This window comes from Panthera tigris, chromosome C1, assembly GCF_018350195.1.
Source record: "Panthera tigris isolate Pti1 chromosome C1, P.tigris_Pti1_mat1.1, whole genome shotgun sequence".
NCBI lineage: Eukaryota > Metazoa > Chordata > Mammalia > Carnivora > Felidae > Panthera > Panthera tigris.
The window spans coordinates 11919293-11939728 of record NC_056667.1 but is presented as its reverse complement, the minus strand read 5'-3'; the positions used below and the strand labels follow the sequence as shown (position 1 = coordinate 11939728).

At 52.4% G+C, this 20436-nt stretch overlaps 1 protein-coding gene across 3 annotated transcripts; it reads right to left on the bottom strand.

Annotated features, from left to right (window-relative positions):
* Nucleotides 1-663: 663 nt before the first annotated feature.
* NECAP2 (NECAP endocytosis associated 2) lies at nt 664-20356 on the bottom strand. 3 transcript variants are annotated; one of them, XM_042996156.1, is made up of 9 exons: nt 20230-20356; nt 13698-13961; nt 11029-11129; nt 8668-8772; nt 8498-8579; nt 7499-7607; nt 5335-5512; nt 2612-2699; nt 664-1880 (listed from the first exon to the last, which is right to left on the bottom strand). In XM_042996156.1, the coding sequence occupies exons 2-9, from the start codon at nt 13787-13789 to the stop codon at nt 1832-1834; spliced, it is 804 nt and encodes a 267-aa protein (XP_042852090.1). In that variant the 5' UTR covers nt 13790-13961; nt 20230-20356; the 3' UTR covers nt 664-1831. The 3 variants fall into 3 exon arrangements, with proteins under 3 accessions (XP_042852090.1, XP_042852092.1, XP_042852091.1); XM_042996158.1 differs by having other exon boundaries at nt 2612-2696; XM_042996157.1 differs by lacking the exon at nt 20230-20356 and having other exon boundaries at nt 13698-13966.
* Between the last annotated feature and the right edge of the window lie 80 nt (nt 20357-20436).

Genomic DNA, 20436 nt, shown 5'->3' with positions numbered 1-20436 from the left:
CCCAAGCGCCCACCTCCAAGGGGAGGTACTTCCAACTCAAGGGTTCTTTCAAGTGTAAGCTTCCTCCCTTCCAGCCACCAGATGCTTCGGAAGAAAACAGATGGGACGTAAGAGAGACCCAAAGTTCTGAGATTCCTTTGACGCGAATTCCTTACTCTTACTCAAAGGGCACAGGACCCTCAATTCTAATTTTCTATGTCCCCCCCCCGCCCCCCTTACCTGGTTTATTAGCCAGAGCAGCTGTTTCTTTCCACCACCAACAACAAAATCTGCAGCTTTCCTACCAAACCCTCAGGCACGGGAAGTGCCGTGGCCTTTTCTTTTTGGCCTCTGCGTGCCCGTACACCCTTACCATCTCGGGAGATGCTTCCACGGTGAGGTCTCGGTGGGAGGCAGGGGCCCCCCTCCCACCTTACAAGGCAAGGAGCCCAAGCATCCCAGAATGGCAAAAAGACTGTGCCTTTCTAGGCGCACAGGAGAGGAGTTACTGGTTTCCTTAGGGCAAGAGGATCGAATGCTCTCATTGTGGCTAATCTGACACCTTGACATCAGACTTTGATCTGGACACGTGACCAGTGGTGAGAGGTGGCTGTGAGTCTAGCTGTGGCATCCCAGATGGTGTGGTGGCCGTGCTGCCGAAAACCTGTTCATCTTTGACATACGTTGACAGACGCAAAAATATTTATTTCTTTATCTTAGGGAATCTGGTCCCACAAAAAGGCCAACACCTTTTTCATCTCATCGTCTTGACTCTCCCTCCAAAAAACAGATCTTTCGATTAAGAGGTAAAGTATGTCGATAAAAGCAAATTTAGAGGTGTGCTCAGATAAAATCATTTCTTACAGACCGGTACTACAGGCAACCCTAGACTTCGAGTTCACGCAGAACTCCCTTCTATCTGTCATGTACAGTCTCTGAAGGAGAAAAGAAAGTTAAGAGGTTGTCTGCAGACCAGGCACTTCAGAAACCACCTGGCGGCGGACAGGAAGGCCGAACCCCCACCTCCGTGAGAACAGCTCCAACGTTCCTGCTCAAACACTCTTCCGCCTGGCTTCCAGCGAAGCCTGCCTCAGCCCCGCACTGCCTACCGGGCCCGGAGGACCCGGCAACCAGGCCACTTGGCCAGGACGAACACCATTTTCTGAGGCTCAGCGCGGTTCCTGCGGCCGACGCCGTGGAATGCTTTCAGAGGCCCCTGCCGGGGCCTTTTGCAGGAGCGGTCCCTTTTGCAAGGGCGCGTTAGTGCAGATCAGCACGTTAGCAAAGCAAATCTTAAAAAAGGTTTTAAAAGCTGGTTAATACTCCTGATTCCCCTCCTGATTACCTGTTCAAGCTGCAGCCTATAAACCTGCCAGTCATCAGGAGGGAGTCCCCCCTCTGAAGGCACCCGGAATCAAGTGGCTCCAGCCGATGGGAGTGCACAAAGCCCTCCTTCTGGACGCTGGTCACGTGACACTTGTAACCACTGAGAAGGGCCGATCTGAGTCCAGGCAGCACACTCAACCCCTTCTTTTGCTTTGGGGGCTTGTGTTTAATACGGGTCACTGTGATGGAAGCAGCAGTCTCGGAGTCTCTCGTGTCAAGAGAACAGAGACGGGGATGCCGGAGTTTTTCTCCTCCTCGTTCTGGTGGCACACCTGAATCCCAGGGAAGTGTGACATGTGCCAATTCACTGCGAACATGCCAGTCTGTTAAGAACGTCAAGACGAGGAGGAGAGGGTCATGCTCCAGACAGAGGCTGGCCGCGGAGAGCTCCGTCCTCCTTCCTTTAGCCCAGGTGAGGCGGCTCCTTTCCAGAAGTTGTACGAGGAAGAAGAGGGGTGCGCTCAGATCAGAACTGGACCCAGCCTGTGCCTGGTTGAGTCTGGCTGGAAGTCGACCTGTAAAAGGGAAAAAAGGGAGGGGTGGGAGAGTTCAGATGTTTGAAAATATAAAGTCGATAAAATGTGGCTTCTCTCTGGGCAGAAAGAGCTCCAGGAAGCTGGTCCCCGAATGTTCTAGAGCAGGGGTCAGCAAACTACAGCCCAGGGACCAAATCTAGTCCTCTGCCTGTTTCTGTAAATAAAAGGTCACTGCTGCACAGCCACACACATTCACGGACACGTCGTCTATGGCTGCTCTTGAGCTACAAAAGCAAAACTGAGACCATAAGGTCTGCAGAGTCGATACCACAGAAAGCACGTGCCGAGTCCTGTCCTGCAGCCCGTATAATGTCCGCAGAATACATTTAAGTTTGGAGCATCTCTCCACCTCGACTCCAAGGCGAGGCTTGAAATTTTATCGAGGCGAAGAAGGCAAGAGACCTTGCCTCGGAGGTCCCATGAGGACGGGAATGGAGGAGGAATGGGGAGCTCCTAGTGAGGACGGGACCGGAGAGAGTTGCAAAGGGTAGCCCCAGGTCGCCCAGCAGGAGAGAGCAGCGAAAAGCCTTCACGGAGAGAAGTGTGCCACCCAAAGGAGGCACTTGGGGCTCTGCCCTCCGGCCGCCCTGAGAATCTCCGAGCGAGAGCTGCTGCTCTGAACACCACAACAAAAGCACCTGGGCCCATCCCAGGTTTCTCGAGAAGCAGCCCCGGCCCCAGTCCCACCACAAAAATGTGACCCTCCTCACCCTGTGGATTTGGTAAAGTCTCCCCAGATGTCGGCGGTGGCGGCGGTGGCAGGCTTGGGTTGTGGCCAGGACATGGTGGCACCTCCTACTGACGTCCCCACATCCGATGGGCAGGGAGAAAAGAAAAGGAGACACACATCAGGGATCGCTCTTTTGGGTGGTCTCAGCGACCCTGAGAAATCAGCCTCATGACTCCAGGTGCCTGAGAAAGACACACGGAGACCCGCTCTGGGGCAACCGGACCCAGCGAGCTGCCACATTTCCGCCATCAGCTCATGAGGCCTTGAGGGCTCCTGGAGAAGAGTGGAAAGCCACGAACGAGGTGGAGGGGAGGGTGCCGGTGAGGAGGAATCACACCTCACCGATCATCCCTACCTGAAGCTGACCTTGTTTCCAACGGCTGACGTTGGCCATCTGGTTAAAATTTACCATCTCCTGCCCTGGCTTCTTGAGTGGACAATGCCCACCACAGATGCAAGACCGTCTTCCTGTAAAGCCCTCAGTCCAGTGTCTGGATCAACCGAACGAAAAAGTTATGCTCCGGACAAGTGGCAAGTGCTGGGACCCAAACAGGTTAGGGTTTGGGGAGAGCCTTCTAGAAGAAGCCACAGAAGCTGCTATCCGTGTGGACCTTTTCATCCAGGGAGGGGGCACAATGGCGCCGCAGGGGCTGTTTCTGTGCGTGTCCGGCACCTCTCCCAGGGCTAAACGCCCCTTCCGAAGGCCCTGAGCCTGCTACCCTCTGCCTTCCCACCAATCTGCTATGTCTCATCTGCTCTGGGCTGGGAGATCAGATAAAACCAGGGCCTTCAAGTGTTTAGTTTTACAGCTCGCCAAGTGCTTAAGCAGTGCTTTAAAGCGCACTATCTTTCAAACCCCATCACAGTCCCTGGGGGAAGATAGGCCGGGACCAACCGCGTGACTTCACGCACATTCCTCACGTCTCAGTTCCCTTATCTCTCAAACGGAGACAACAACAGTGCTGACTTCACAGAACTGGTCTGTGTTCTGTTTTGTTAAGTAGGCTCCACCACACCCAGCATGGAGCCCAAGTCAGGGCTTGACCCTGACCCTGGGATCAGGACCTGAGCTGAGCTCAAGACACTTACCAACTAAGCCACCCGGGGTGGGGGTGGGGTGCTGACACCATTTCATCTGGAGACATGCTAATTGCCAGTCTGGCACATTAGAGCACAGCCCTTGAGAGCAGCAGCTGTACTTGGAGTATCCCCAGGACCTGACACACCGCCTGGCACATATACATATTCTGCATCAGCTGTTAAAAACGCACCAGCAACTGAGGAAAGGCCTAAGACTGGCTCTCAGACCTCAGCGAGCACACAACACTAAGAACAGAGACGTTCCTGCCCCTGTCCCTGGTGATGCCAAGGTAGGCGGTCCTATACGGTGCTAAAAGGATAGTTCCAGGTGTCGGGGCAGGGGTCACTGACTGCTACTCCTGCCCACTCCTGGGCTGGGAATCCCCCACAGGGCTGAGGTTGGAAGCCCGACCTCCAGACGGGGAAGCCAACGTCCACACCCCTAAGAGAGAACAAAAGCAGGATTCCTGCCTAGATCCTGCCCCCCGCCAGAACCTGGTGAGATCTGCGTGGAGAAAGTGGGCTGGTGACAATCACCCAGCCTGGGGAAGGCCAGGAGCATCCAGCGAGGCTGGGCAGGTAGGGTGGGGAGGCCAAGGAAATGGGCTAGCTCCCCGGCATTATCAGCGGCTGGTAATAGGCACGAACCTCTGGAATCCCAGGGTCTCCAAAAGCCGTTCCTTACACCTTAGAACAAGCCCCAGCATAGCGTGCTGGGGGAGTTACCTGTTTCCCAGCACCCCGAGGGCCTTACAAGGAGCGTGCTCCAAACTAAATCCCCAATTTTATTTCCCACCACTCACCTTGGCAGACTTATGCTACATCCATAACCTTAAATACACCAGATGTTTAAAACTCTGAGCCTTGGCGCACCTGGGTGGTTCAGTCCCTTGAGTGTCTGACTCTTGATTTCAGCTCAGGTCATGATCTCACGGTTCGTGGGATGGAGCCCTGTGTTGGGCTCTGTGTTGACATGTGGAGCCTGCTTAGGATTCTCTCTCCCCCCTCCCTGCCCCTTCCCTATTCTCTCACATGTACTCTCTCTCAAAATTAATTAATTGGAAAAAAAAAAAAAAAAAAAACCTGAGCCCCATTCACATTCTTTCTCTCTCTGTGACGCCAAGCATCATCCCCTGCCCCAATCTCTTTCCTTAAAGGCCCAGTTCAATTCCACCTTTTGGGTGAAGCCTCCCCACACCATGCTGGCTGGTAGTATGTGGACCCATACATTTGGTCTTTGCGTCCATGACTACTCTCTCCTACTAGATATGAGTAGTCGACATGAGCAGACCATGTCTCCATCACCCACCCACTCGACAAACACTGAGCAGCCTCTGAGAGCCAAGAACGCACGTGTGGGTGATTTCACAGCCATGAACAAGTTTCAGTCCCTGCCCCATCAGGGGTAGACAGAGGCACCGAGGGGGTTAGTGGTGGGCATCAGAGAACAGAGGAAGCCCTTACCCAGTCTGGGCAGGATCACCTTCTAGTTTGTCACATATAGGTACCGGATGATGGACCAGTGTGAGTGCAGGAGGGAACATGCCACGGGGCCCCAGCCACAGGGACAGGGGAGAGGAACCCACAGGGCAGGTTCAGCAACAAGCACTCCGGAGCACTGACCTGAACTGGGAGCAACTGCTGTCTGGCCGAGGGACCCCCCCGCAGACAGCTGCTCCCCAGGAGGGGGGATCAGGGTGGAGGTTTTCCCCCCTGGAGGCGGGGGAAGCAGGCTCAAGCCCCCTGTGCTGGCGGGCCGGGCTCGGGGAGTCCCAGCTGCTCCTTCCTTCTTCTTCATGTTCTAAAGAGAGGAGAGGAATGCAAGCCAGTCAGCTCTGCTGGGGTCCCACTCCCATTGGAAAACCCCACAGGGAGGGCCACGGCGGCCCCCAAGCCCCAAATGTCTGTATAACCACAAGACGGTCAAGAGCTGTCCAGCACTCTCACTGTTACGAACAGTACTCCATGCGGCACAATTCTGGAGCTATTCCCAAGTACATTTCATTTTAAGACTCGGCACTGGCTTCATTAATCATCAGAGAAATACAAATCAACACCACCAATCAAAGCTAGTGCTGTGCCAGCACACGCCCACCAGAACGGCCAAAATGTAGGCTGTCAAGTACCAACAAGGATAGGGAACGACCGGAACATTCCCACACTGCTGGTGGAAGCATAAACTGGGAAAACTCCTTGCAAAGACAGCTTCAAAGAATCTATAAAGCTGAGCACGCCAACGGATGACCCAGCAACTCCCCTCCCGGAGACAGACCTCCCAGGAATGCGTTCTCACGTGCACTCGGACGTTCACAGCCGCACCATTTGTGAAAGCTCCAAAGCGGCAGGCACTCCGGTTGAACGGTAACACCGGGGCACATTCCCATCACGAGATACGCCACCACAGTGACAACAGACAAGTTACGTGCACCGAACGGAGGCTCCCACAAATGCTACACTGGACCAAGGGGTTACACACACAAGAGCACAAGGCAGAGGATTCATTCATAAAAGGCACAAACGAAATCTAGGGCGTCCGACGTCAGGACACTAGTTCCTCTAGCCTGTGGACGGGGGCAGGGGAGGGGCTTCCGGAGTGCCGATAATCTCTGCTTCTTGATCTGGGGCTCGTTTGGGTGGGCACGTTTGGTTTTCAAAAATTCACCACCTTCTACATTTATAACGTGTGTGCTTTTCTGTGCGCATATCATACTTCAGTAAGACCCTAAAAAATCCCCCAAACCTGAGTCCCAACGTGAGCCAGAAACCAGTGCTAGTTACAGGGATGAAGACACAGTGCCCACCTTCTAAGGGGAGCAGCAGCTTAATCCAATGCGAAAACCATAGCCCTGAAGTCAGGAGCCTCACAGCCCTCGCTGAGAGTCCAGCTGTGCCAGTTATTTCCAGCTCTATGAGGCAAGTTCCTTAATCTCGCTAAGCCTCAACTTCCTCGTCTGTAAAATGGGAGAATGTTTGAGTCATGTAAGTGCCTAAGAACACTACCTGGCACACAGCTGATGCTCATTAAATGCTAGTCCCCTCCCAGCAAGAGAGGAATCACATCCCAACCAGTCCACTGGACATGACCGGTATTTTCTCTTAAGGGCCAGCTGGCCAACTTCAAGGGTCCCAAATCATCACCATCATGAAGCAGAAAAGAGGAGAAAGAGACAGTGTAAGTAAAAAGGAAGAGCATTATTTTAGGGTTACAAAGTTTCTTCAAAAAACATTTCCATCTGGTCCTTGGTTCCCCCAAATCACTCCAACCCCCCTCCCTGTAGCCAGGTGAGGACCAAGCCTTGGTCACCCAGCCCAGCACTACCTTTTCCCACTCTCAACAGGAGCTAACAAGGGGACACCCCCAGATGCCGGGCAGCTTAGGACGAAGACACGGGGTGTCAGGACACCGCCACTGGCAGGAGCTGCCCATGACTCCCGGCATCCACCTCAGCGCCCTTCTGCCCAGAGCAGAAGGCTCTGGCTTCTTCCAAAAAGCCTTCCTGGCTTCCCCAAGCTCTAGGCTGCGTGCCCCTCCTCTAGGAGCTCATGGCACTGAGCACATCCCCTCCCCTGCCAGGTTGTGATCACCGTTCGTCTCGTCCATCTCCGTTGAACTCTGAGCTCCACGACAGCTGAGCCCTCTCGCTCACCCACGGCCCAGTACCTGGCACAAGGCAGCTGCTCAACAAGTATGGGCTCAACGGATGGAACTGAATTATGGGAAAAGAGGGGTGGGCTCTGGGCCGGGCTTGGGCGCCTGCCAACAAAGCCAAGTGAGGGTGGGACTCACCGCGATGTTGAGCTTGATGGTCTGGCCCTCTTTGAAGCCTAGGTCCAACTTGGGGCCCAGGTCGGGGTTCTGGGCTTGTTTTGCAAATTCACACTGCTGTTTCACCCACCTGGGGAGAGAACAGGAAGAAAAGCATGACAATGAGACCAGGTGCCCTGCAGAAAGAGCACACGTGGGCTTGCTAGTTGGACCTGAATTCAAACCCTGACTCTTGTCACATAAGCAGCCGCGCACATCCGTTACCTCATCAGCAAAATGGGATGACGATCCTGTGTGTCTTAATGACTGCTATGACAATTCGGTGAGCTCATTTATGTACAAGGCGGTCCTGACACCTGTCTTTAGGAAATCTGAGAACCTGGCCCTTTCCTCCCCAGCACTTGGCGTGAGAACTAAGACTATGTATCCACACGCCGCGCCCAACGACTCTTAAGGTAGGTGGTGAGACAAGACAGATGCCCAGGCGGTAGAGAGCAACACCAAGGTCCCCCACCCGCCATCTGATACCCATCCAGCAGCCACCCAGGGACACGTCAGGGAAGTGCCGGGGGTGCCCACGTGAGTGGCGGCACTCTTTCCAACGTGCCAGCAGCCAGAGGTGGGGGGCTGCAGGTGGCAGGGGCACAGTCCTTCCTGTCCCGTCTTCTAGCTTTAGAAAGGACTCCCAGGACATCTGGTAGGTGGCCGAGGATCGCGCCACTTATCGTACCTGGGGGGACTGGCTCAGCAAGGCCACGTGAGCCTTGCACGGACTCTGGCACCTCTGGTGCCTGGTATGGGAAGAGGAATGGCATCCCAGAGGCTGGGCCGGCTGACCCTGGGAAAAGGAGACGACTCGAAAGCAGAGAAGGCAGCCTGCCCCACAGGAGCAGCGAGTTCCCCCGAGGCGCCGCCAGGAGACGAATCCCACACAACCACCAGGGTATCCTAAGCTGGGGGACCATTGTGTCCAGGAAAGAAGGGAGGAGGCGTGAGCACGTGTGTCCTGCAACCGCTCACTTGAAATGGTCCTGCAACGCGACATTGAAGTCAAAGGCGTCGCCGCGGTCCCCGAAGCCAATTCCAATAAACGCCCGGCGCCCTAGGGGACAACACAGGATTAATCCCAGTTAATGCAGAGGCAGAGGAAACCTTTCTCAGTGGGAGGAACTACCAAGCCCCGCACGCACCGTTTCCGTCTTCGATGCGGATAACGAAGTACCTGCTGGAATCCGTCACGCTCTCCACGGCCGTGCCAGGAAACTGATCCACCGGGGCCTGAGCAAAGAGCTCCCCTGGAAACACAAGGGAGGGTGAGCCTCGAGCCCCCTTCCAGCCTGACATTTCTATCCCACCACTGGGCCCTTTTCCCTAAAAGGCAGGTAGGCAAACCTTACCCTCGAGTTCAAATCGTCTATTCTAACAGGACCAGAAGACACAAGAGACATAAGCAAGGAAAGGTTTAAGTCAGAGGGGGCTTAGAGGTCAGACACGGCCCAGTTTTAACATTTTTAACTTAACTGCCAAACTTTTCAAAATCAAACTACATGTAAAATAATCCAGGTTTCTGGCTTCTCTTAAAACCTAAAGCCCATTCTCGCGGGAGCAGGCTAGAGCCTACCCGCCTCACCTGTAACGTTACTTGTCTGCACTCAAGGGCCCGGGAGCAGGCAAGCCCCCAGGTAGAGCACAAGCTTTCTGAGGCAGGACTGCAGACGGGCTGGTGGACCCAGGGGAAAGAGGGTTTGGGCACTCACGGAAGGATCTGAAGCAGCCAGGACAAAGGGGCCACTGGTCTTAAAAGGAGCCCTGGTGAAATGCATCCCCTGTCCCTCTGGCTCTCCAGGCCCCAGCACAGCACACACCTTTGGGGACATTCTGGACCTGCGTCATCTCCACAGGTGCCGACCTCCGTTCACAGGTTCAGTACTCGACCCAGGATTTACAACTGACTGCTGGTTCAGAGGTGACTGCCATCAAGGCTGAAGTGAACGGAAATCAGTGTCCCTGAAGTCTGCAGCTTCTTGATAATTTCTCTGACCCCCTAGTTGGGTCCCTGGCCTCTGGAACTCAGCTGGGTGCCTTCAGCCGAGAGCAGCGATTCTCAACCAGGGGTGATTTTGCTCACCTTTCCCCCAGGGGAGACGTGGCAATGTGTGCAGTCATTTGTGGTGTTCACAACTTGGGGGGGGGGGGGGCGGTGCCACTGGCATCTAGTAGACAGAGGCCACGGATGTTGCTAAATACCTTAAATTTGACTTAACAGCCCACAACACTCACGTGGCCCAAATGTCACTAGCACGGAGGCTGAGAAACCCTGGCCCAAAATGACTGCAGAATGAGAGACAACCAGGACCCAGTGGGCGCGACCCCAAGCCAAGAGCATGCTGGGGTGGCTCCTACAGGTGAGGCTCAGCTCTACGCAGTCGCTGTTACACTCAGCGGTCACCCTGAAGTCAGCTCCCAAGGCTCCCAGGAAACAGGTGTTGCCATCCCTTGGGAGGTCACCCGGGACACCCCAGCACGCTGCACAGCCAGAGTTCTCTGGCCTAGTCATGGCAGCTGTCTTCTCAACCTCCTCTGCCGCCAGTACCCGTCAACTCCACGCTCCAGAACAAATCGACGCTTTGGATCACCTTGCAGTTCACAAAGCAATTGGCTAAGTAGGTGCTCACTTCACATTTCCAACAGCCTTGTGAAAACAGAAGCTAAGGTGACCCCCATTTCAAAAAGGAGGCCGAGGCACTAGAGGCCACATGGCTCGCGCAAGGTCTCAGAGCTCAGACACAAGTGACACAGTTCTGAAAGAGGCAGCCCATTTTGCCTATGACTCTTTACACTTTGTCCTGCCCCACAAAGAACAATCTCTATATGTCAGAAAAATAAATGACCGAATGTTCTGGCACCCGACCGAGCAGGCACTGTGCCCGATCCCTGCCCTGGGGGCTGGGACTATTTCAGGCCACAATGCCCCCCCACAGCTCACCCAGAGACACTAGGGGCACAGGACTTCCAGATTTCCCCTAAGGTAACATCTGCCAGCTGACCCCGACACAGCCCAGCTTGGCTCGTCCTTTCACCAGAAAAGAGCTGAGCAGGCCACTTTCCAGCTCTTTCGGTTAACAGGCGTGGTCAGTCTGGGGAGCTACCATTCAGTCGATACACAGAATTCCTGAGTAAGCAGCAGAGAGCTCAGCCGCCAAGGGCTGTGTGTCTTCCCCCAGCCCGTCTTCAAGGCACACCCTGGGGCTTCCTCCTTGGGACCGACCTGCAGTTCTCCTCTCCTTGGGCTCCCAAATTAGTATTTTCTTAAGGAAAAACAGGTGCTTGACAGGTACTCCCTTTTACACCTGGAGACAGTGGTTTCTGCAATTAAAGGCCGGGGCCGGGGTGGGGAGGGAAATGGAGACAGTTTAAAGGTAGTCGGGCCTTTGATTTCCAGGATCGGTTCCCGTGACCCGTGAGTGGACCGGCCTGGGCCGGGCTGCCTCTCCCTGGACAGAGTAGGAGGTGCGGCATCTCAGCCCCAGGAGGGCCTCCCTTGCCTTTACCTGAGGTCCTGTCCTCCAGCTTGATGTAGGCCACCTGCCCTTTTGCAGTGATCCGCAGCCGGCCACTCCATGATGGCTGGTCCAGCTGCCACTCCGCGGCCCTAAGGGGACAAAAACCATTGAGCCTCTGCTAGAGGCTCCTGCTCCCTCACTCCAGTGCTGGGGACAGAAATGGAAAGGGCACCCAGGCTGCTTGCTCTAGACCAGAGGTTGAAAAGGGCCATACGATCTTTGTCACAACTACTCACGCCGCCGTGGTAGCGTGAAAGCAGTCACAGATGCTACGTGAGCATGTTGGTGCTTTAAGTATTTTAACTGAGTGTTTTCTACTGCGACTGTATTTCAGTGCAGCTTTATGGACACTAAAGATTTGAATCTCGTATAATTTTTTTTTTTAATTTTTTTAATGTTTATTTTTGAGAGAGAGAGAAACAGAGCATGTGCAGGGGAGGGGCAGAGAGCGAGGGAGACACAGAATCCGACGCAGGCTCCAGGCTCCGAGCTGTCAGCACAGAGCCCGACGCAGGGATCGAACTCACAAACCGCGAGATCAGGACCTGAGCTGAAGTCGGACGCTTAACCGACTGAGCCACCCAGGCGCCCCTCATATAATTTTCAATTAAGAAATATTTTTTTCTTTAAATGTTCTCCAACTATTTAAAAATGTAAAAACCATTCTCAGCTTGTGAGACATTCGGAAACACAGTGAGTCGCACTTTGCCCACCCCAATTCTAGACTACAGAGAACTTCTCTGAAGTAGGACTTTGCAATTTTCTTTCTTTTTTTTTTTAAGTGTTGATTTATTTTGGTGGGGGGGAAGAAGGAGATAGAGAGAGAGAGAAAGCCAGCAGGGGAGGGGCAGAGAGAGAAGGGGACAGGGGGTCTGAAGTGGGTTCCGCGCAGACAGCAGAGATCTGGATGCGGGACTCGAACTGAACTGTGAGATCATGACCTGAGCTGAAGGCAGGCGCTTAACCGACTGAGCCACCCAGGCGTCCCTCCAGTTTTCTTTCTGTAAAGGAAGTAGCTACTGGGTCTGCCGTTTAAGACGCTGCCAGGCTGCACGGGCCAGAGTGACCATTTGGGACCACTGACACGATCTTCAAAGAAAGGCAAAGAGGGAGCGATCATTAGGAGAAAGAGAAAAGGAGAGCGACCATCCGTGTGAGAAAAGGGGATGGGTGTTGAAGAAATACAATCTCAAAGGTGTCCTAGGCAGAAAGAACCACAGGACACCATGGACCTTCTTGGGGGACTTTTAAGGCAGTAACTGCACATTTTATTTCTAAGAAGCAGTTTGGTAAAACCCCCCAAATACCAAGAACCTTGGGTGTTTCCAAGAGGCTTTTCTTGGAAGTCCCTGAGCAGAAGAAGTCAGGCCTTTGAGCGACACCATAACGTGCACACAGGTTGTTTTCTGGCCACACAAATGCAGACTCTCAATTCACAAGTCAGCGGACTCAGTTTCGGTTCCTCTTAATGGGGCAACACAGGCCTTAGATTCAAGCCCAGCAGAGCTCTGAGGATGAAATGCAGGGACTGCCAGTTTCCTCTACGCCACACCAGCCAGCCCCGACACTTGGGAGACTCACTCTCTGGGGGACCAGGAGGGACAAAGCCCATCCTACTTACGGGGATCGCAGTCGATGACCATCCCCGGTTTGGTGTCCCACCTCCAGTCCGATGACAGAAAGTGAACGTTTTTGTCATCGTTCCTATTGTTGCTTTCATACTCTTTTTAAGTTACATCACGGATGTAACAGGTGTTCAAGAAAAGAATCTGTTCTCTAGAAAATCAGCTAGGAGTCCGCATTAACACAACTGGAGAGTAGCGAGAGGCCAGAGAGGCGGACGCGCCACCGTTCTCGCGGTGCAGGCCAATCCTGTATCTCCAAACAACTTAGACAAACACGGCCTTCAAGAGCGACCCCACCCCCAACCCAGGGGCACAAAATAGCCACAGATCAGGCGGTCTGTAACAGGTACATCTTTTCTTCTGCTTCTTTTCACAGGCAACGCACCCAACATGGTAACAACGGTACAAAACGGTACAAAAAAAGGATGCCTTGAAAGGAAGTCTCCTTCCAACCCCCACTGTCCTGCGTTCCCTTCCTGACGCTACAAGCACCTGTTTATCACCGCAGACGCGCGGATGGGCTCCTCCCAACCGCCACAGGCTGTGACAGGGTCTGAGGTTCGTGAGAAGGGGGCTGGGCGGGGAGGGGTCCCCGGGCTTTGGCCCTCCGCTTCCGGCTCGGACGGGTCATTTTGGCCGGTTCTCGGCTCCCTTCCTTCCCCTGGGGATTTCCGCCCGCGATAGGACCCCTCCCCCTTCAGGCTTTTCAAGGTTCCCTCCAAGGCCAGTTGGCGCTGAAAGAAAAGGTCTTGTGAAACCCCCACTCCCAGCCGCTTTCAGGGTACCCGGCAGCCCACAGGCTAGACACGGCTTTAACGCCTTCCGCGCGCCGGGAGCCCCGTGCGTCGGACTGAGACGGCCCAAAGTCTGGGTCCCTCTTGCTGCTCTGGCCTCGAGCTGGGAGAAGCCGCGGCATTACCTCCCGCCTCTCCCCTACACCCGCCGGGGCCGTCCTCGGCTTCCCAGTGGGCGTGTCGGCCGGCGGGGAAGGGGTTAAGTCGGGGTTAGCCCGGGCCGGCGGCGAGCGGTCACCTGTAACCACGGTTGGTGGCTCGCGGCGGGATGCGGTAGACGTGGACCTCCGGCTTGACACAGAGCACCGACTCGTACTCGCCCTCCTCCATCGCGACGCCCGGAACCCGCCGGACTTCCGGCTCCTTCCCAGCAGCGGGGCCGGAAGCGGCGCGACTCTATGGCCCGGGTCAGGCTAGAGCGGCGGCTTGCGGTCCTCCGCCCGTTTGTCTCCCGCGCGCCCTCTGCTGGCCGCTCTGGCTCCAGACGTGCGGCCGAAGGATTCTAGAGCCGAAGCGATGAGGTCCAAGAGCCTGGGGGGGGGGGGGGGGGGGGGGGGGGGCGCTTCCCGCTCCGGCAAGGCCGAATGGGCAGCCGAGACAACTTGGGTACAGACCCAGCTGCAATCTGCTCTCCGGTTGTGGGGCATCCCCATCTGACACCTGGGCCCAGCTGGCTGAGATTCCAGGCTGGATCTACCTACACGGTTCACCCTGAAGCCTCTCCCTTCCCTCTGCTCTTCCTGCGTGTCCTTCCTTCTCCCTGACTCCAGATGATTCCCTGAGGCTACTTCTCCTTGAGAGATGCTTGGGATGCCCTGACCCCTCCACCCGTATTCTAACCCACCACACGCCCGAGGCCCAGTGTGGCCTAGACTCAACAAAGAGCGAAGTTTAGTAACATAAGTAATTAAAAAACAATCCCCCCCCTTAAAAAGGGGTGTCTGGGTAGCTTGGCGGGTTAAGGCTCCGACTCTTGATTTCGGCTCAAGTCGTGATCTCACGGTTCCTGGGATCTAGCCCCAGGTAGGGCTCTGCACTGACAGCATGGAGCCGGCTTAGGATTCTCTCTCTCCCTCTCTCTCTCTGCCCCTCCCCCACTTGCTCCCTCTCTCTGTCTTTCTCAAAATAAATAAGTAAACATTAAAAAAAAAAAAAAAAAAGAACCCCAGTCCTAGTTCGAATTTCTCATAGAATGTTACCGGGATACATATTGTCCCACCATAGTCAAATTCTCCAAACACCTTCTCCTGTACCGTTCTCTCATTTCTTCCACAATTATGTAGTAAGTGCTTACAACCTGCCAGGTCCTATGCTGAGAGCTTTGCTCCACCAAAGCTTTGCTCCGCCCCCAACTCCCCTCTCCTCCCTCTCTCTCCTTTTACTCACTCTGTACAAGTACTTTATCATAGAATTAATCTAACCTCTTAAAAGAGCTTTTTTAGGGACGCCTGGGTGGCTCACTCGGTGAGCGTCCGACTCTTGATTTCAGCTCAGGTCATGGTCTCACGGTTCCTGGGTTCCAGCCCCGCGTGGGACTCTGTGCCCACGACACCCAGTCTACTTGGGATTCTCTCCCTTTCTCACTGTCCCTCCCCCATGCTCTCGCACTCTCTCTCTCTCCAACAATCAATTAAAAAACAACAACAAAAACCTTTCGTATTGTGGCAAAATATACATAACGTGAACTTTACCATGTTGACCGTCTTTAAGTGTGCAATTCAGTGGAATTAAGTACATACACGGTATTGCATAGAGCTATCACCACTATTTCCAGAACCTTTTTCGTCATCCCAAACAGAAACTCTGTACCCATTAAGCAATAACACCCCATTTCTCCGCTCCCCCCAACCCCTGGTGGCCTCTATTCTTTCTGTCTCTGTGAATTTGCCTATTCTAGATACCTCATATAAGTGGAATCATACAGTTATCAGGCCTTTGTGCTTGGTTTATTTCTCAGCATAATGTTTTCAAGGTTCCTTCCTGTCCTAGCATCTATGAGAATTTCATTCCTGTTGATGGCTGAATGATACTCCATGGTGTGCATATTTCACAGTTTGTTTATCCATTTATTTGTTGATGGGCATTTGGGTTGTTTCCACCTTTTGGCTACTGTGAATGATGCTGATTTGTTTGAGTCCTTGTTTTCAATTCTCTTGAGTATATATATATCTGGAGGTGGATTTGCTGGGCCATATGGTAATTTTTTTTTTAATTTTTTTTAACGTTTATTTTTGAGACAGAGAGAGACAGAGCATGAACGGGGGAGGGTCACAGAGAGAGGGAGACACAGAATCTGAAACAGGCTCCAGGCTCTGAGCTGTCGGCACAGAGCCTGACGCGGGGCTCGAACTCACGGACCGCGAGATCGTGACCTGAGCCGAAGTCAGACGCTTAACCGACCGAGCCACCCAGGCGCCCCCCATATGGTAATTTTATGTTGAGCTTTCTCTGGAACCACTGAACTGTTTTCCATAGTGGCTACACCATTTTATGTTCCTACCAGCAATGAACAAGGGTTCCGATTTTCCCCTATCCTTACCAATACTTACTTTCCACTTTCTTCGATCACAGCCATCCTGGGGGGTGTGAAGTTATTTTCTCTTTATGTGAATTGATTTACCCTCTAATTTCAACTTTGCTCATTACCCTGATTCTCCACAACAAAGAAGAAATTGAGAAATGACCCAGAAAATGAGATTTCTTCCTCCCGCTTCTTTGATCCCGTCTCTCATTTCCCTTAAGTCCTGGAGTGGCAAAGACAGCACTCCCTTCAAAGGTGGAGGGGAGAGATATGAAGAGGGGCAGGGAGGGTGCACTCCCACACTGACGATCTTACCCCTTCACATTCTCACCATTCGGTTTATATGACTGCCCTGCCACCAGACTGTGAGCCTCTTGAAGGATCCTGTCCCTGTCACCTGTGGAGCCTGTATTCAGCAGCACAAGTTCTGGCACAGAGTAGGTGCTCAGCGAATGGGTGAGTAAATGTGTGTGTGTTCAGTTGGCTACATCCCAAAACCAAGTGGCAATTTGGGGATGGGCCACTGTGTTTTCTCTTTCACACTCTGACTCCTTGCATCGATATGTACTGAACAACACAGGGGAGAATTGGGTATCCAAGGAGCAAAGCCCCCAGACTCGTTGGGTTAGAGGACTTCCAGCTGGGAGAGCGTCTAGGACCAGGTCTCAAGAGCTGAACTTCAGGGTAGTGTCTGTCATCAGCACTGAGCTCCATCACTTCCCCTCTGGAAGCCCAGCAGCTTGAAGGCAGCCCACGGTGGCTGTGTGGCCTCACCATGTGGCCGCGACGGGTAGGAAGCTTTCCTCTCATGAACCCCGAAGGGAAGCATCACCCATGCCGGGGGAAGCCAGGCCCTTCCATATGTTCAGAGCACGTTCAGTTCAGTTCGGTCTAACAAAGACGGGAATTGAGCACCTACCCTATGGCGGGTGCTGGCCGCTGGGGCCACAGAGATGAAGCCAACCCAGCTCCTGTCTTGGTGGAGCTCACAGACCAGAGGAGACAGAGAGAAAAGGAGTTATTTACAGTGCACAGTGGGAAGGGCTATGATGGAGGAATTCGCAGGGGCTATGGGCGCCAAGACAAGAGAGACCCAACTCAGCCTTGGGAAGTCAGGGAAGGCTCTCCGGAAGATGTTACATGGACATAACAATCTCTGTGAGGTGGGCAGGGTGAGGATTGTTCTCTCCATTGTGTGATGGAGGCCACTGAAACAGTGACAAGCCCAGGGCAACTACATTGTCCTCGGGTTGGAGGAAGTCAAACTGTCCCTTTTGCCTTATTCTCAAATCCCAGCCTCATAGCTGGACGTTCCTGAAATGCCTTCCAACACCTCTGCTGCAGAGGGTAATTGGACCTATCGTCAACTCCCGGGTTAATTACATTATTTACCAGACATTCAATTCAACCCAACAAGCAGAGTATATATAAGCTCAGATAGAGCCCATCCCAAGCATGAGGAAGTGAACAGGGAAGCAAAATCTTGCTCATTCACCCAGCTGCTTTCTGGTAGGTCCCGGGCCAGGGTGAGTGTTTAATGTGGGTAGCTGTCCTTGGTGGCCTCCTGAAATATGTATCATAGGTCACTTACCATCTTTCTCTGCTGTATCTTTCTCCCATCACAGACATTTCTCAGAGAAATTTCCCCCATTTCTCAGATGGGGAAACCACTTATAAAAGGGCACTCAGTAACAAAGCAATCTTGAAAAAGAGCAAAGTTGGAGAACTCACACTTCCCGGTTCTAAGACTTACTACAAAGCTACAGTAATCAAGACAGTATAGTACCAAAATAAAGATGGATGCACAGATCAGTGGAGTAGAACTGAGAATCCAGAAATAACCCCTCACATTTATAGTCAGTTGACTTTCTAGAAGTGTGCCAAAACAATTCAATAGGGAAACAGTAGTCTTTCCAACAAATGGTGCTGAGACACCCACATGCAGACGTTCGATCCCTACCTCACACGATATACAAAAGGAATTAAAAATAGGTCTTAGGCCTAAGTGTGAGAGCTAAAACTACACAACTTTTAAGAGAAAACATAGACCTAAACCTTCATGACCTTGCATTTATGTCCTAATCAAAAAAGAACCTACTGGATTCTTAGAAAGGACACTAAAAGCACAGGCAACAAAATAAAAAATCGACAGGGACGCCTAGATGGCTCAGTTGGTTAAGCGTCTGACTCTTGACTTCAGCTCATGTGGTTCGATCCCATGGTCCTGCAATCAAGCCCTTCATTGGGCCCTGCTCTGAGCATGGAGCCCGCTTGGGATTCTCTCCCTCTCTCCCTCTGCCCTTCTACCCTGCTCTCTCTCTCTCTCTCTCTCTCTCTCTCACAAAATAAATACATAAAATTTTTTAAAAAGAAAAAATAGATAAATAAGACTTAAATAAAATTTAAAACTTTTGTGCTACAAAGGACAAGTGAAAATACAATGCACATCGTGGGAGAATAATCTTGCAAATTATATATCTGACAAGGGACTTGTATCTAGAATATATAAAGAACCCTTACCATTCAATAGTAAAAAGACAAATAATCCAATTTAGGCATGAATAATGGACTCTAGTGGACATTTTCCCCAAGAAGATACACGAATAGCCAATAAGCACATGGAAAGATGCTCCACTACGTGGCACCTGGCTGGCTCAGTCAGAAAAGCATGCGACTCTTGATCTCAGGCTGTGAGTTTGAGCCCCTCATTGAGCCCAGAGATTACTTAAAAATAAAATCTTTTAGGGGCGCCTGGGTGGCTCATTTAGTTAAGTGTCCAACTTCATCTCGGGTCATGATCTCACAGTTTGTTGAGTTCAAGACCCCATTGGGCTCTGTGCTGACAGCTCGGAGCCTGGAACCTGCTTTATATTCTGTGTCTCCCTCTCTTTCTGCCCCTTTCCTGCCCACGCTCTGCCTCTCTCTCTCTCTCTCTCTCTCTCTCTCTCTCTCTCTGTCTCTGTCTCCAACAAAAAATCCTTTAAAAAAGTAAATAGGTAAATGGAAAGAAAGAAAGGTGCTCCACCTTATCAGCCAGCTGGGAAACACAAGCCAAAACCACAGTAAGATTCCACCTCATACCCACACCCACTAGGATGGCTAGAACTCAAAAAGGCAGATAATAACAAGTGTTCGTCAGGATACAGAAGAGTTGGAACCCTCCTACACTGCAGTTGGGAATGTAAAATGATGCCTTCCCCTTGGAAGCCATCTGGCAATTACCCAAGAAACTAAACATAGAGTTAGCCTATAACCCAGCGATTACTTTCCTAGCTGTATATTCAAGAGAAATGAAAACACGTATTTGCACAAAAATTTGTACACGAATGTTTACAGCAGCATTCCTCATAATATCCCAGAAGTAGAAACACACAAATGTCCACTAATTGATAAGTGGGTGTACAAAATATATTACGTTGGCCACAAAAGGCAATGAACCTTGACAACATTTTGCCAAGTGAAAGAAGCCAGTCACCAGGGACTAGGTATCGTATGAGTCCATTTATATGAAATGTCCAGAACAGGCATATGTGCAAGGCAGACAGTAGATTAGTGGTTGCCTAGGGCTGGGGTGGGGTGTGAGAATTGAGGTGATGGTGAAGGGGTGTGGAGTTCCTTTTTAGAGTGATAAAGTTGTTCTAATATTGGGGTGATCGTCAAACAATTCTGTGAATATATTACAAGCCACTGAGTTGTGCACTTTATTTTTTTTTAAGTTCACTTATTTATTTTGAGACAGAGAGGGAGAGAGAGAATCCCAGGCAGGCTCTGTCCTGTCAGCAGAGAGCCCGATGCGGGGCTCGAACTCACGAACTGGGAGATCATGACCTGCGCGGAAGTCAAGAGTCGGACGCTGAACCGACTGAGCCCCCCAGGCACCCTTGAATGGCACACTTTAAATGCGAGAACTGGGGGGCGCCTGGGGGGCTCGGTCAGCTGAGCATGTGACTCAATACTGGCTCAGGTCATGATCTCACAGTTGTGGGATCAAGCCCCGTGTCGGGGTCTGTGGTGAGAGTGGAGCCTGCTTGGGATTCTCTCTCCCTCTCTCTCTCTCTCTCTGCCCCTTCCCAGCTTTCCCTCTCTCTCTTTCTCAAAAATAAAATAAATAATTTTAAAACGAATTAATTAATTAATTAATAAGTGGGAGAATTGTATGGGATGTGAATGAAATCGCCACAAAGCCGTGGACAAAACCAGAAGGTACAAGTGGTCGGAAAGGACATCATCGTCTGTATGTGCCACCCACCTGCCTCAATTCTGTCCTCAGATTCCATGCCCTTCTACTAGGGTTGGGGGCGTCCCCTCGTTCAGACTCTCACAGGGTTTGTAAGTCCCAGATGGGGACGGAGAGGGGGCTGGATCCCCTCTGGAGCCTCTGCCCCCTCAAAATTCCAGCTTGTGGAATACCGGGGCCTGAGGATTCTGAGGTGGAGACAGGGGACAATGGGGGGTG